We start from the raw sequence: 17412 nt of genomic DNA on the forward strand, positions 1-17412 counted from the left end.
AGCCCCTTCACGGATTCTACTCTCGACTTCTAAGAAAGATCAACCCCTCAGGTGTCATTCAACTTGCCACGCCGCGTGACCGACATCTCAAGTATTAGCTCCCATGGGTAAATACGTGAGCTGCTCACGATGTTCTTTCACCTTTCGGGATTTTCCACTAAACCATCGCTGTATGTACATATTCATTTCAGGTTCCTCGAGAGGGCTGACAATTCCGAGAGAATGCGCAACTCAATTTGATTCCATCCCGGAGGAGAAGAAGTTGCAAACTCATCTCAACGGACGCACAGCATTTGCCGACTTTTTTTTCCCCCTTGTCTTGTTGGGCGAATCGTGCCTACACATCATCATTATAATATTGTCAGGTGAGTGCACATTGAATCATTATTTAGAAAGATCCGTGTCCGGCTTAGTTGCTATGGATAAAAGGAATCCGTGTGCATGCGAGTTGCTCATTACTCAAAAGCGTATGAATCGACTGATTTGAGGTGACACAATGGCATTCGTCTGTCGCCGCTTTTACATAAGAGACAGTCGTGTTATCGTCGTTTGTTACGGCATTCCTCAGTAGTAGATTTTTCGTGATTATATGATCAAGAAGAACTGACCAAAAAGGAATTTTTTATTTGATTTCTTTTGTTCCTTTGTGAATCAATTGGCCGCACCTAAACTCACAGCCAGAAACCTGTATTTAAAATCATCATTACATCATCATCATCAACCGAGCCCAAGAACAAGTCGAGAAAATAGAAATAAAAAAAAGTTGCGATATCAAAGTCATAAAGCCAAATCAAAAAAGTTTTAAGGGATGGCGGGGGAAGATTTATACAGGAATTCGTCTGAGCAAACATTAACGGTTTTTTTCTCTGCTCTTTGTTTTATTAATTTCTTCCCTCCCGTAGCTCCAGACAATAAAGAGATTTCTCCTTATAGAAGCTGATGCCCCTTTTTTGAAATCTTTGATATACCATTCTCCGAAAATCAATGGTTACTTTACATGCGCTCCCCTAATTGAAGTTAAGGGTCTCTTTTTTGTTATTAGCATGTGACTAGCATTTATCATGTATGCATGTTCGAGTTTGTTTGTTCCATTTAACCTTTACCTTTGTGCAGATTTCAGGTCTGAGCCAGTCATCGTAGCTACAACATGTACAAGTTTTGATTCGTGTACAATGCGAAGGTGAAGGTAGATTCAACAATGATCCCCTTTTCCTATCCTGCCTGGCGTCAACTATACTGAGGATGGAGCCCTTGTTCTGTGGCCTGGCTGTGGATTTCCCGGGCTTAAAGGTAGGACAATTGTCTCTCTTTTTTTGACTGTTTGGTGGCGTTGGTTATAAAACGTAACGGAGTACGATTATTCCTGAGCTAGACGTTTGAGTGCCAGTTTTCTCTTTTCGTTTCTGTTATCTCACTCAGAGTTAATTAAAAATAATTAATTTCAGTCATTTGTAGAGCGACTGCCCATCAGACCTGTTTTATACCTCAAAAATTTGTCTACTGGCAAACAATCAAATTGAAATTTTTTATTTATTTTAAACACTCTAAACAATCTGCAAAGTCTATAAAATTGTATGTCCAAGAGGGACCTGCCGCCACACCGGCACCTTCTCGTAACAACACACTCACGTTGGTTGTGACCCCCGTTTCCATCTGGGTCACACGTCTTCATCATCGTCAGCACCGGCGTAAAGTAGAGGCGAGTAAAGAGGAATGGGGGGTAAAGAGAGAACAGGAAGCACTCGATAATCTCGTCTTTTAAACAAACAAATGTGCCGTCTGCACGAAAACCTTTTCCCCTTTGAAACAAATAAAATTTTTCGACTAGAAAATAAGGTGTAATGAATCAAAAAGGAAAAAAAGTAGTCGTATAGGTTTATCAGCTCTGTTAATAATAATAATAACATTCACGATTATCGATCACGCCATCTGAACATGTTGTTGTAGCGTTTGAGGCGATTCGATTCGAAATGGGTGGGGTTGGAGGGGTTGGAGTTCCAATCCAATTCCGTTTTGTATTTTTCTTGGGTTAAAGAAAAATAACGTAAAGAAAGAAAAACGAGTCTCAACAAAATATTCAAGGAAAAATAAACACGACTCGCCCAGTGGCACAGCAAAGTTGAATGTTGTTGTTGTTGTTGTTGCACGTCCGCTTTTTTTGTCTGTGTGATCCGATGGAAGTCGAAAGAGAAATTGTTGATGTAGACAACATTTCCATATTTTTTTACATGTGTCAGAAATATTTGCTTCTTCTTGTTGTTCGTGGGATCGTCAGTGTCTGTCTGTTTGTATATAATATCAGCTAGAAGCTGTCGTTTTTGCCTCTTTCTCGCTCTGTTCGCTCGCTAGGGGAATTAATCAGGAACAAAAAAGTAGAAAAGGCAACATTTTGATTTCATCCAACATCTTGATGTCTTTTCTTCTTTATTTATTTTTTTCAATGTTTGATTTCAAATCGAAAATGTGTCCATCTTTCTCCATGGCTAGAGAAAGTTGAAGAGACAAATCATTCACGCGTGCATGAATGTGGAGCTTCTGAAGGCATAGGACTCTTGGTGCTCCTATACTGACACACCATCAAGATTGTTTCTCCAATTTTCTTTTCTTTTACTTTTTTTTTGTTTGTTTGACGAGAGAAAGAAACTCGGCTAGGAAATAACATAAACATTTCTTTTCTTTCTCTTTGGCCTATACGGGTGACTTGAGCCTGTCACCTGTCCGGAATCCCCCGGCCATCCTATAAGAATGAACCGTGAACGCGTTCGTCCGGTTTTTGCCGTCACACAGCAACCTTCTCTCTTTTCCTCCCCGGGTAGTTAGTGTAGGCTTACACAACAACAACAACCCGAGGAATGTTTTCCTATATGCCAGGAGACATTCCAAATTCCCGAAGTTTTTTTTTTTCAGTAAAAAAAGGAATCACGTTCTTCGGCCACCCCCTCAAATGGTGAGCTGCCATTTGAACCACGACGACGTTGAATATAAACTCAACGAAACAAAAACTTACAAGAGGGATTTTTCTACCGTTTTACACGAGAGGGGGGAGGGTTTTGATGACTGTACATTACTTTTCCGTCTCGGGATTTCTCTTTAACTATTGGCCTTCTCATTTTTCTCTATTTTGTTCTCCCCTTCCTTCATTATGAGACTCGCACAAACAGCGGATATATATATATAATATTGCCTCACGCGCCCGGTGTTAAGTGAGTCGTAACTTTGGCCCATATTTTCGGTGATTTTCTTTCATTTTCTTTTTTTTTTCAAGAAACAATTTTTTTTTTCTTTCTTTTTGACCATTTTTTTTTCTCTTCCCGCAAAGCAATCAAAAGCAGAGCCTCTTAAACATAATTCCCTTTTCCTTTTTCGTTCATCCCCCCTCTCTGGTAAGGATAGAAAAGAGAGAAACAACATACTTTGAAGAAATTGATCAATTCTCGTATGATGGCGGCGGCGGCGTTATTCTTTTGGCCTTTTGAATCGAAGAGTCCTTATAATCCGAACTTTTTTAACGAACCTCTTTCATATCCAACTTATTCGTGAATTCCTAATAAGGTCTCAATCGACCATTGAAATTTCTCCCCTTTTGTGTGGCTTTTTTTCAGCGGGAGCACGTACGAATTTACTGCAGACTTATTCAATTCCTTCCCCTCTATTCTGTACACACACATTGCGCTAATGAGGAGGGCCCGACAAAAAGGAAGAAAAAATAAACTCTGCTCGACTCAGTGGCGTAATCCATCATCTTCAGTCAGGTGTTTTGTGTAGTTTTATTGATAAGAAGCGCAAAAGGGGGTACTAGGTGGGCCGGTCCCGGTGGTGTAGGTGGCAGACCCACAACGGGCTCCCCTGCTGGCCACAAGAGACTTCAAGCTGAGTTGTAATTGTTTTTTTCTCTTTTCTAACCCCTCACGCTGTCTTGATTTCTCCCCCATTGTTGTATCACACGACGGGCGGTTGGCTCTGGAAGTATACATAGGGAAACGGGAGGGAAAAAGAAACTCTTGTGTCTTTGAGTTTTGTGACGTGAGCCACTGATGGATCAGTCTAGGATGTAACGCGTAGCTAAAGAGACTTGCCTTGATGACACCACACGTTTTCTTTCCTGGCATCGTTTGTATTTGAAGAGAAAAGGGACACGAACTGAGCAGTTAGACATTCCACTGTTGTTTTTCAACCCGACCGAGAGAGAAGAGATTATGACGCCGCCGCCTTCCTCGTAATTCATAAAAGCGGCTCGGTCGTCGTCAACGTCGTTCATAAAACGCGCCAAAAAGGTATAGACCTCGTCCCCTCACATTTGAGATGATATGAACGATGTTGTTTTATTTTCCCCCCGCCATCTTAAGTAGAGCTGGAGCGTTAAAAAACACATTGAAAAGTTGAATAAAGATGGGCTTCGGCGTTCCTTGAAGGGGGCGCTCTCTCTGTGAACGGAAAAGGTTAAGAGCGTGTGCTGGGGTCACAAAAATACGGGGTCTAGAGGGGGTGCAGTGCAGCACGCACACAGCCGGCTCTTCTTTTCCCTCTCGAAAAAAAAAAAATTACGGTAGAGAGACTACACCTTTTTTTCTTCTTCAAAATTTGTCAGATTTTGTTCGTCAAAAGAAAAACCCCCCCGATTTTTCTTGGACCGCCTTCTCGTGTTGGATATCTGCTCCTTTTGCCTAGCTATCTGTTAGTTTCCCTTGAGAAGGAACTCGCAGCACACGCTCTCCCAGTCGAAAGACCCCATAGCTCCTCTTATTACAGCAGCAGCGGCCAGACTCTCTGCTGCTCCTCCTCCTTTACCCTATGGGCTCCAGTGCTCGGAAGAAAAACGAAACGGAGCACAGAGCTAGTATAGTATAGTATAGGGATCTCACTTCAACCAAGACTCAGTCGTCCAGGCACAGGCCGGGCCGTCAGAACATTTTATTTTTTCCCCCCTTTGCCTTTTTTTCTACAAATTTCACAGAGAGCCCTGGTAGAACAGACCGCAGAGTGTATATGTTACACGTATTGAGACCAGTATATATATCATATATACACACAAGTGTTGCCAAGACTTTGGTGTGTTTCTCCAACACCAATAGCTGCGTTTTTCCCTATAAGAACTTTGGGAATTTTGTTTCTCTCTCTCTCTTGTTTGATTTATTGCCGTTTGGGGCTAACGCATTTCGTGGCTGTTTGGAATCGGATTTGTTCGGAACTCAATTTTCTGCCTTTTTTCAAAACTTGTTTCTTTATTTTCACTCGAGTTGTGGTCCATTGGAATCGTCAGTGTTTTGTGAGTGTGGTGCGTTGAGGCACTCGAGAAAGTGAATTTTTCTTTTCTGTCCCGTGATATATTCTTTCAACCAACACCCGGGACTCCAATCATACGGGACTTTGGAAATCTTCTTCTCCCTGGAAGGATATGACCGGTAAAATGATTCACCTTCATTTGTATATCTAATATATTTTTTTTTTTGTAGGGTTGATTTATTATCTATTCGGACTGCGTGATTTTCGTGTTGTTGGCATAGTGATAGTCGTATTACAAAATACGTAAATGAGTTTTTCAGCCTATCACACGACCAAAGAGATTTTTAGGAGGAGGATTTTTAATATTAAGGGGGAAGACAAAAGATAACGAAGCTCAAACTCGCACTGCTCGCTGTATATTTGATTAGCCCTCGGGATATTTGGGTTGATGATGGCTCGGGATGGGCGTGAACCGATTTGTCCAACCGTTTGGTGAGATGGGCTGGATGATGATGGACTGAACGTCGATTTGATAGAAATCCATCATTATCTTTAGCTAAATAGATATTCCGTTTCCTTCCAGCTCTTAACAAAACAAAACAGAACAGATTTTTATCGTCGTTATTTTCTAAACGATCTTCTCGGGCGCAGATGAGAATCGTGAGCGCACTATGGGGAGGGTGGAACAGGAAAAGGGTGTCCTCATTATGAATGTGCACAACAGCCAAACAGTTTCCCCCCACTGAATGAAGAAGAAGAAGAAGAAGAGTCGTGTGGACACCGCGCAGTGAAGAGTTTTTTTCTTTATTCTTCAAATAGTTGTGATGATGTTCACTTGATCACGTTCCTCGGGGTTCAACCCCCTCCGCGCATGTGCACACAGAGAAAAATCGCTGTACGTGTCGGGGCAAAAAAATACTCAAACAGAAATATCCATCCATCACGATGTTCTTCTTCTTCTTCTTCCACCCGTATATGTGGGGGGAAATGATCGGGCGATGACACACAAGATTCCTTTTTTTATTTTATTTTTATTCTAATGACAACGGAAGAGATTGTATAAAACTTTTTTCCGGTTTTTTAAAACGCCGCGGCCTCTGCAACCCCCCCACCATAAAATCAAGGCGCGTTCACTCGTTATAGATGTTTTGTTATTGCATTTATGCGTGGGCCTTTTAGGCGTGTTTTGTGTATATACACAAAAATGAGCTATTTACAGCTTTTATATAGTGTATAAATAGAAGATAGAAGAAGACTGTATGTGGGTGTTAAGGAGGGAGGGTCTAACGAAAACTTTTTTCCCTTTCACCCTCTCTCTCACTCTCTGCTAATAGAGCAAACGCCTTACACAACTCGTCTGATGATGGGCTTGCGAGTTTTCGATGGCCTCTAACGCGCGCCACCAGCGTGTCAGCATTTATTTCTCTCCCCGTGAGCCCTTCTTCTTCTTCTTCTTCTTCTTCCCGCCAGCAAAGTCGGCGACGGCGGCGTCCCGTTTATGTTATTCACGCCCGCCCTTTCGCCTTGTTTACCTTCTTCTTTTTCTTCCAGCATGAACTGGAGGAAGCAGAAGCTGGCCGGCAGCCGAAAGTGTTAGAGAGTCAGACTCTAGGTCTGTGTGTACGTTGAACGTATATGTCAGCTTGCATCCAATCCGCAACCGATGGGGGAAAAGGAAGGATTTTTTGGGGTTTTGTTTTGTTTCCCGTTGTTGTTGTTGTTGTTGTGGGGTCGTGATTAGTAGTCCGTGATCAACTCGTCGGCCATGGCCTCTCTCCTTTTAGACTGGATTATATACACACATGAAGTTTTAAAAGACTGTTTATAGTGTAGAATCCAGGCGAAAGGTCAGATACCGAAAAAGTCAGCCTTCTACTACGTATGTGCGTACTGCGTAGTATTAATAGGCTGGCGGTGTCCTGCTGTTGTATGTTTCGTTCGTTTCCGAACGGACTTGTCAACTGCCCTCTTATCACGAGCGTCCATACCCTCGTAAGACGGGACAGATCTGGACGAGGCGCATCCTCTGGGGAGGGAGAAAAAGGAGAAAGTTCTTCTTTCTTTTCTTTTCTTTCTTTGACCGTATTTGTTTGTTTTCTCCCTCGGAGAGAAGCGGTCGCTGTTTGAATTTCTTATCATTCCCGAGCCATCAAACACACGTATCCCTCCTCCCTTCGGTGGAAGCAACAGTCCCTGGAAAAATAGAGAGAAACAGCCGCATCGAAAAGACTTTCTCGCCGACGACTCTGAACTTGTCTATTTCCTTCGTCTCTGACGCAGTGGAAAAAGCTGCAAACAACACGACAAAAACATTTGGTGATGATTAATGGATCCATCAGTCCGTGAGCCGAGGGGATGAATTGATTGCGAGGCTCACGACGACGACGACCAGAGAGAGAAAGAGAGTCGACGGACTTTAGAAGTGGGATTCCATTTCACAGAGCCGCGCGTCGTCTGTCTTCCTCAACAGATCATCCCACGTAAACGCGCGGGATCTTGGTATCTTTTTTTCACTCTGTATAAAATGACAAATCTCGGCGAAATGATGGAACAGCTGTTTGCCATGAAACACAGACTCTCCCCCACACACACACACCGACAAGAAGCGAAACGGATTTGAGGTTTTCGGGTTTTCCCAACCAAAGTTCCTGTGTCGCTGCTGCCCGATGTGTTTTCAAACGCAACCGGTCAGCATCTGTTTGTCCTTTCCCTCACCCCTTGGTAAAAGATATTTGAAAATTGCCTTTCTTTTTTTTTTCCAGAGCATTCGTGGTCATGTTCTTCCATTAGTCCTCCACCTGCCCAGGGGAAACCGCCCCCTCATCCCGATTTTTCATTCCGTCATCATTCGGCCCCCAAATTAACGTTTTAACATTACTATAGAGAGCTTTTAGTCGCGGGGTGTACGAGGAGGGGGCGCTATGTGCCAATCGCTCATTCCGATCTGGAAGGGGGGTAGCAGCTCGTATCTCTTTGATTACCCAGAAGCTGTATACCCCCCGATTCTTCTTCATTTATTAAGAAAAAGAGACTGGACTCTTTTTTTTTTCTTTTCTTCCTTGTCTAGCCTAATCGATTAATCACCGACCCTTTGCTCGACATAAATGACCATCGATGAGAGAAGCGACCAGGGGGACATGAGCAACCCAAAAGACTTTTGTCGAAGCTATATTCTTAGATCGAAAGGTGATTAGGATATGCCAGCAGCTAAAGAGACACACAAAAAAACAAACACGAAACTGGTTTTATTTCTTTTTTTTTTCCTTTTTTTTAATACTTCATTTTTATTTTTCTTGCCTCTCTCGTGATCCCAAAAGATATTCCGTCATAGTCTGAAAACATTTACCTTCGGTCGCGTGCCCCCATTTTTTTTCTTTCTACTTTTATAAAACTAAATTGTAGTGTGTTATTTTTTTTTTTTTTTTTTTTGTTTGCCCAGATGATTCGTGTCGTGTCCCTTTCAATATCGAAGCGATTAGTAAAGAGCTTTTGGAGGTTATCCTTTTTGGGGGAACAAAAAAAAAGGATAAAAGAGAATTGAACTTTTTTCCTGATAATGAATAATGAGTTGGTAAAACTCTCTCCGTTGCCGCCGTTTGCACTTAAAATTTAAAAAAAAAAGAGGAAAGAAAGGGGCTCGAGACAGTCTACTATATATACTCCGATCCCTCAGGATATCTGGACCTTTTCGTTCGAATAGATTGGCCGTATCGGGACCCAGCGTCGTCGTTCATCCGCATCAGCCTTCGTATTTTTATTTTATTTTTATGTCTTGTTAGATTTGGACGGGCAGTGATTTCTCTCTTTGGTCGGGATTCGGTTTCCCAGTCGCTCACTATCTGGACGGTATTTAAACCGCACAATTGAGACATCCTGGCAAGGCCATCATAAGGAAATGCTAGACGCAGTGACAGTTAGGTTTTTTCTCGTCTTTTTTTTTAACGACTTTTTTCTTCTCTCTCTCTCTCTATTTTTGGCTGGCGCGTATTTCTTTTTATGATTTCCATTCGATCGCTACTACTAAGGAAATGTATACAAGATATCGGTCGTCCCTCTATAAATCAAAGAATCAGTGTCGTGTCTTATTTTTTCCAGGCTGTGGAACTTTGTGCGTGTGTGTACGTTCAAGTAAAGTCGACTACTATTTCCACGAGTTTATAGTTTTCTGGCTTAGCTCTCGGTTTTTACGATTGTGTATACACACATACACACACATCGACTGCGTGATGCAGTTGGATGTGCAGTACGGTTGGTTTAGTTGGGCTCCAGTAAAAATATAAGAAACGGAAGAGAGAGCCTATAGCAATGTTGTCAACAATTTACAAGTGGCCGCGACCGCGAACGCAGCTGTTTGTGTCTGCCCGGTCTCTCTCTCTACTTTGCTCTCTTGGGCTGCTTGTGTGTGTGTGTGTGTGTGCACGTGTTTATGTGTATATATCCTCCTCGTCGGGTTGCACTGGCGTTTTGGATTTCCAGCCGATTCTCTCTCCAGTCTGTAAATGAACCTAGCTGCGAGTCTCTTATTAGTTTTTCTTTTTCTTTCTTCCTCTGTGGAAATGTTTGCCGTATCGAAACACGTTTCCCATATCGCTTCGATGACTTTTCCTTCCCTTCGTGACAAAAGGAGAAGATCAGGAATGCGTGTCGATTTGATTTAGCTACAACAAACAAGCGAAAAATAAAAATAAAAAAAATGCTTTTCCCCCTCCGAGGGGAAATCAACATTCGACTTGTTATTTAAATTTGGCGCCATTAAAGTAAAAGAGGAAATGGACTCGGCGACGGTCCAGGGTGCGGTTCTATCGGATATGCGCGCAATCAAAACTTTTTCCTTTTTATACATGTTTATATATTTTTTTTTAATGAACGAACCGATACGAAAGGAAACGGAGAGAGAGAGAGGACATCGCGTCATTTCAAAAGTGGCTTGAAGAGTTCTAGGAAATGACCTTTGACTGCCACAAAATATTATCCCCACCACCCGTCTTGTTTGTATTTCAGAAAATTTATTTCCCTAAGTGTTTTTTTTTCTTATTTCTTTTTTAGAAATTTTTTTGTTTTAAACAAACTCCGCCACCCAGTTGAAAAAACTTCTGACAAAATGCGTCAGAAGGAAACACTGTTGGTCTGTCGTAACTCTCTGGCCAACTGTCAACTCTTGTTTTCCTCTCTCTTCTTTTTTGGAAAACAAAAATCAGCTGTTTAGTGATAACCCTTTTCTCGTCACATTTCCCGAGATCGCTTACGCAACCAATCATTCTTGTATTTTTTTTTTTAATTTTTTATTCCCGTTGAAAAGTCATAAAACTGTCTTAGCGTCGCGATCTGCCAGACTTGCCGCAATTGGCCTTATATTTATCCCGGAAGTGACACCATCATCATTTCCTATCCTTGTTGCTCTTTCGTATGATTTAAGATTTTTTCATTCAAGTTAATGAATGTTTTCCAGCTTTGACCATTTCTCATTCGACTCCTTCCCCCTTTTTCTCCAACATTTTTATTATTACATGTGCGGATGGCCCCGGCTTATGTACTTGTACACAAGTGGCAGGGGGTTGGAAAAAAAAGAAAAACCTTGATCCATTGTAGTGGTCTGACACACTCGAAAATGGTTGTGTATTTACCCATCTGCGTTGATGATGATGATGTCGTCCGGCGGTCGGACCATTATTGAGAGTGTGGAACGTGCCGGGCACAATAGGACAATGCTGTCAAAGGCTTTTCGCATTTTGCGGTTTGAAGGGGGGGGGGGAGGAGTAGGAAGAAGAAGAAGAAGGCCGCAGGAAAGAGCTTCTTTTGTGCTTTTGTCGATTTATTAGAGGCCCTCTTTTTCTCTCTCTCTCTCTTGTTGTTATTGAATAAATGGACTTTTGGTCGACCGCACGACACACTCGTCCCATTCATTCGTGTGTGTAATGCAAACACGAGTATTATTGTAATACTGCCTTGTTATTCATTCTTGACCCAATTCGTTTAATTGAGATACTGGGGAGGGGACTGCAGGGGGGGATATGTTTTTATACTTAACATAAATAAATAACGTTTCTAATTTGGTTTGATCAGGAGGATCGTTTTAACGTTGGGAAAGCAGAAGAAGAATAAAGACACCATGGAGACGACGGCCGCCAATGTCCTATCGCCCACATCGCGATCAGATTGCCATTTGAACTGGGTGACCCGCGTTCCTTCACCATTCCCGCCGGGCGTCGTTGAGCACCTCCCGCCCGACGGACGACTTCATCATCAAAGGTCAGACCATCTCGATTTTCTCTCTCCGCTATCTCTTCCAGCTCTTTTTTTTATTTTTGCGGTCGACATTTTTCAATCAAATAAGAGAAGGAGGTTCTAGAAAGAAAGAAGAATCGAAAGTTTATCCGAATCGAGTCGACGGTTTTCATAGCCAATTCCACTCAGGTCTTCTTCTTCTTCTTGTAATTTGCATATTTCTGGGCGAGTGGGGAAGGAAAATATTTTGGCCTACCCGCTGCGCCTGGTATGTGATGAACGACTCCCGTTCCGTTCTTCACGCTGTTTTGCCATCGAAATCAGTCGGCGATTGTTTGCGTCGGCTCTTTTTTTTTTCTTATCCGCATCTTATACGTATAACCTTTTGAATTGTTTGAATGTCCGGCCGACGTTATTCTAATAAGCGCGGCGGCGCTTTCGGCTATGTGTGCAAAGGGAAAAAAAAAAAAATATCTGAGCAAAACTACCAACACACAAAAAAGAATCAAGACGACAGACATTCAAACGCTGTTGAATTATTCAGATGTTTCACTTGTCTGAAATTCACGCGGCTGCAACAACATTCCGAAATTCCATTGGCTTGTTATCGTATACATAGCTGATCCGGTTGCCACTTTTTTTTAGTCGTGGGGGGGAGCAGCAGCCGCCGTTTTGGCAAACAAACGACAATCTTTTTTTTTACTTTTCTCCGCCCCAATAGAAGCGAAACATATCGATAAGATGATGATAGGACGTTGACAAATCTTTTTTTCTTTTTTTTATGCCAGCAGTTTGTACAAGAAGGGTGTGTTTCAGCACGACTTGGTGTTGACTCTTTGCCTTTTCGGAGACGAGCGATAAGTGGCAAGGGGGGGGGGGGGGAGGTGTAACGCTTGTTTTTGTGGCGAAAACAAAAATTCAAAAGACACACATTTTTTGGCACACACAACCATTTGTGTGTGTCAGCGGGGGGTGGCAGTGTCGGGTCTTTGTGGAGGTCCATTTTTTTTCCTTCTCCTTAGCTTCTTTCTGTCCACCTCGCATCCTAAACTCACATGTCAAACATCCGCGAAACCTTCACTTGCAGGTTGACATAAGGCGGCGGCCGTGGTGTAGGGGCGGCTGTGTATGGGGAAGTTATGAGGGGCTCCAATATTTCCCTCTGTCTAGCGGCAAATGACTGTCCCTCGATGGTTTTTTGACAGAAAATATCGAAGATGTTGTAGTGTGCTCGTGTATACACGCACGTGACCTGCACTCGTCACAGACATGTTTTGAGTTCTCCTTTTTTTTCTCTCTGTCTCTCTCTTCTTGTTGATACACCGCACACTTCCGGTCTAGTGTATGCCAGCCTGTCGGACACGGCTAATTTCCTACTACGTCTACTACTCTAGGTCTAGTGAACTTTTAGTCTAGGCCTTTTTCGCTAAAACTATCCGGATGCAGATGCACAGCGAGAAAAAGCTTCCGGATATCTTTTTACCAGATTTTTTTTCCCTTTTTTCTACTTCTGGCAACCTTTGAAGCACGCGTCAACCCTCCCTCCCCCCTTAGACTCGATCACTTTGACGTGAATTAATGATGAGGACACGGGGGGAGGATTTTTTAGACCAGGAACGGAGGAAAAAAAATATAAAATAAAACCGTAGCAACCAAACAACGTCTTCCATTGTGTAAAGGACGCTCAGTGCCAGTTCCCATACTCTTGTATTTTTATTTCATTTTGAGAGTGGTAAGGGAGAGGAAAAATAAAATAAAAATAAAAGTTGAGGTAAAAATAAAAGGTAACGGCCTATAATAACCGTCACTGCTGCAGAGACGTCTCTGCTGGTCGACATTTGTTTGGTCTGTGGTGGTATATTGTCCGATCTGTAAAGTAAACGACGCTGTAAAACTTTGTGACGCCATCGATTGAAATTCATGTCGGGAAAATGTGGTTCCCCCTTTTTTTTTATTTGATATTCAATTTTCTGGGACAAGATATGGGCAACAATGCGACACAATCAGCTGGTGGGGATTGTCGAGGAGGTTCGATAACATCTTGGAGGAAAATGGGGTTTCTTCTTCTTCTCCTTGGTTGCTTTTTAATTGAATGATTTTAAGAGTCAGGCGTCCCAGGAACTGGCCATCAATTTCAAGGGGGAAAAGAAGTTGGGTTCAAGATTGTCACATTTATTTCTCGCTTAGTTTTATTGAAAAATCACGTCACTTCAAGAGAGGGGAAAAAAAAACTTGGATGGATTGGTGGTTGGCTTGGTTCCGATAAGAAATTGAAAGCGATCAATCGAATCGAGACAGAGAAAGTGGAAGCCCATCACGCGTTACTCACCTGGGACCATCTTTTTTCCTCCACCTCCTTCTATTTCTTTATCGATCTTGAAGAGAAGAAGAAGAAGAAAAAATATCCTCTAAGAGAAGTTTGCTGTTGTTGTTGTATCACCTAAAAGCAGCAGCAGCACCCTTTGGTCTGCGCTGGGGTTTGGTCGGTCCCGCGTCGTCCATAAAAGGCGCCGCTTTGTGACGAATCCGTCCCGCGCACTCTCTCACGCTTCTTTTTTTGATTTATTACGTTCAAAATGATGGCAATGTCTTCGTGCCGCTTCAATCAGCCGTGTAGTATGTGTGCTAGATTTCGTCTGTCCTCCTCCCTCTTTGCCCTGACCGTCGTTTTCCCGAAAGAATGGATGAGTCTCTTGGAAATTCCGCTGGACTTTCGCCTTCGATTTTCGCATGTTTCGTTCGCCGAGAAAAGAGATTCTCTCTCGGTCATTGATACACTTTGACGTCAGGGCAGGATATAATGGACATCTGATCTATCTGTTTAATGGCATACTTGCGTGTCGATAACATCTCGCGTGTCGCCCAGCGGACAATGTTCTTTATAGGTAAAAGTACAGAGTATCACTAGACTCTTATACACGGCGGTGTCGGATGACTTGGTGAATTATTTCACAGGAAGGGGCCGTCTTTTTCTCCTGAGATTCTCTTGTTGTTTGCTTTTCCTTTGATTCTCTTTCGGTACTATTTCAAAATCCTTTCACACAATGGGCTGTCGTACAATTGTGTCATTCTGTTTGCCTCCTACAATCGTGAAAGCTGAAGCCGGATCCTTGTGTGACCGCAATTCACAAGGGCAGAGAGAGAGAGAGAAAGAGGATTAGAGTTTGCGCGACAAATTGGAGGTATCAGATCGCATTACCTTTTATACCACCTCTTATATCTCTCCCCTTCATGAGAAAAGAATGTACGGCTGGATTGCTGGCACATGTTCGTTGTCGTCAGTTTTTTTTTTCTTTTTTTAAACCCATGAACTTACATTAGATCTCTTCTGCCGAGGCAGCTGGTTAGCTCTGACTGTGTTCTGCTACAAGGGAGAGTTAGAAAAAAAGAGATAGATAGATTACACTATAGGCTACTATGCCAGAATGAGCCCAGGAGTCTGGTTTTCGAACAAACCAAACATCTGGGTCAAGTATACAAGAGTGTAGTAGCTATTTATGACCATTCAACCAGGATTTTTTCTTTCCCCCCTTTTTTTCTCTCTTCTTCTGCTTAACTTTCAACCCTGTGTGAGCGCGCAGGTCCCTCCTCCTACTTCAAAGTGATCAATGAACGTCTGTTCATCATGTCGAAATACGCTACCCACTAAAAATGTCGGTTCGTTGGTCTCTCGCCCCGCACGACGACCAACGTCTGGAAAAATTATACATAGAGATGAGCTTTTCAACTGTGAACGCAGCTAGGGGAGAGAGAATCAATCGTCCCGATTGAAAATGATCAGAATCTCTGATAACCATCTCCACCTCGCCGTGTACGCGCTTTACTACTTACTTATTTATAGGATATTCCCGGTAAAAAAAAATAAAAAGCGATTTGATTCTATACGGTATACTAAGTAAGTAAGTAACTGTGTGAGTGTGTGTGTGCCCCGTTGCTTTGATGAATGACGTCCATCAACTATTCAGATGTATTCAACTTGGACGGTTGCACATCTGATCCGCCTAATCGCTGTTTTATTCTTCCCCCTTTTTTTCTTCTTTTGGATAAATTTGGTTGACGATCGAACGAACGGAAGAAAACCAAAAAACAAACGAGAACGACCGTTTTTTTCACGAAATCACGGTCACGAATTGCTGGTAGATTGGAACACAAAGTCATTTTTGAACGAAAACGATTTGATGGCGCCGATTTTTCAATTATAGGCGAATCGAAAGAAATAGTTTTTTAATGTTGGTGGTTCTCCACGCCGTTCGATTTCTGGATTCATCTCCTCCTCCTCCTCGTTCCCGTAAAGCCCTTTTTCTTTTTCTTTCCCCCGTGTTTCTTTGTTGATGAATTTCGATGCTTGTTAGCTTGAGAAAGACCGTGATCGATTGGCTAGACGGTGGAGATGCAATCAAGCGCTCGCGCGCCGACAAATCAGCCCCAACTCGCAGCAGAGCTCACGGATTTTATCCCTGTTTTCATTCTTGTTTTCCTTTCCCGATTCCCATGAATTAGAAATGAACGGCCAGCAGAGAGTCTTTTGATACAAGTACAGTACGATTTTTGAATCCATTTTGTAATTAAAAGAAACGATCTTCTCCGGCGCAAATGACTCTTTTGCATTTTATGCCAAAGGGGAGAAATTAAAAAAGTTCGAGAATTCAAGAGTTTTTTAAAAAAGGAAACTTATTTAACTTTTATTTTAAAAAAAAAGAAGAATGAATATCTCAACTTTGGAATGCGACTTTTTCTTGATTGGATCACGTCCATAAATTTATCCGCGGCTTCTTATAATAATAATGCCTCTCTTTTTTCTCTTTCATTCTTTTCTCCATCTCGCCATCGTTTTCATTTTATCGATGCCAATCCCGCGCGCTCAAGCTCAAGCATCCCGATGATGCTTGTTAGTAGTGTCTGCAATAGACTATGTGTCCTCTCTCTCTCTTTCTTTATCTTTCTTTCTACCTGTTCTTTTCTCCGTGTTTGTCTGTGTTTGGTCGTTTTGGTCATCGGGCGGCGAATTTGAATGAAGAAAAGCAGCGGGTTGTTATATGATCAAGCGGTTTTTCTTTATCCGTCACGCGTTTTTTTTTTCCCCGTCTTTTCCCTTTTCATTGACCGTTATGCTAATATCAGCGAAAACACCAGCGCAACAACAGCAACGACAACAACAACACGAAAGGCGAAAGGTGGATATGCCGTCTTGTGTTACCTTGACAACGATGACTCATCGCATGCGCACCGACCCACTGGATTTATGTCATCGTTACTTCCCCGGGCTCCCGAGTTAACGTGACCAGTTGGGCAAAACATTTATTAACCGCAAAAAAAGATTTGAACGAAAACCCCGAAAGAAAAAAAAAAAAACAAGTCCCTCGACCCATTTCGGGATTTGCTTTTTTTTGTTTCTTCACGTTCGGAGAGATGCACGAAACACGAAATTTATCATCAGCAATATACCTTGTGGCCGCAGCAGCGTAGATAAATGTTCTCGTGACTTTTCTTATTATACGAAATTCGGTTAGACGTTTTCTTTTTTTCTTCTAGCGTCCGAGGTCCCTTTTACCTTTGTGCATTTCTATGCAACGGGATTGATCATCAAATCACGCGGGGGGGGGGGGGAATTTGTTGTTCAATCCGATGTGAACTTTCACGGAACTTGTATGTTACGCGTCCATTGCGTGAGAAATCAAAGGGTCGACGATGGATGGGGGACGTCGTCTTCTCTCAACGTTTTACCGATTCGAGCTCGTCGATATTTTTTGGTATTCATTTTTCAAAATGTTTTGGAGCGCACAGATGAATGGGCGGATGAGCTGGCAGATCTTGATTCACGACATATATCCTTTTCGATCCCGCTTCACTCTGCTGCGCAACCTCCAGTCCCAGAGGCCGATCGCAGAAGCGAATAGATAAGTTGCGCACTCTATAACACGAACGGTATGCAAATGGAAGCGTTATATTTAATAGTTCACCTGC

The 17412-nt window shown here is 42.5% G+C and overlaps 1 protein-coding gene across 1 annotated transcript in view; it reads left to right on the forward strand.

Moving 5' to 3' along the window:
* Positions 1-4878: 4878 nt before the first annotated feature.
* The window catches only part of LOC124340751 (kinesin-like protein CG14535), a 71269-nt gene continuing 58735 nt past the window's right edge, over positions 4879-17412 (forward strand). Inside the window, exons 1-2 of the mRNA XM_046793360.1 lie at positions 4879-5402; positions 11287-11472. Coding sequence (XP_046649316.1) covers positions 11333-11472 — 140 coding nt within the window. The 5' untranslated portion in view covers positions 4879-5402; positions 11287-11332. The remainder of the gene's footprint in view (positions 5403-11286; positions 11473-17412) is intronic.

This window comes from Daphnia pulicaria, chromosome 1 (assembly GCF_021234035.1).
Source record: "Daphnia pulicaria isolate SC F1-1A chromosome 1, SC_F0-13Bv2, whole genome shotgun sequence".
NCBI lineage: Eukaryota > Metazoa > Arthropoda > Branchiopoda > Diplostraca > Daphniidae > Daphnia > Daphnia pulicaria.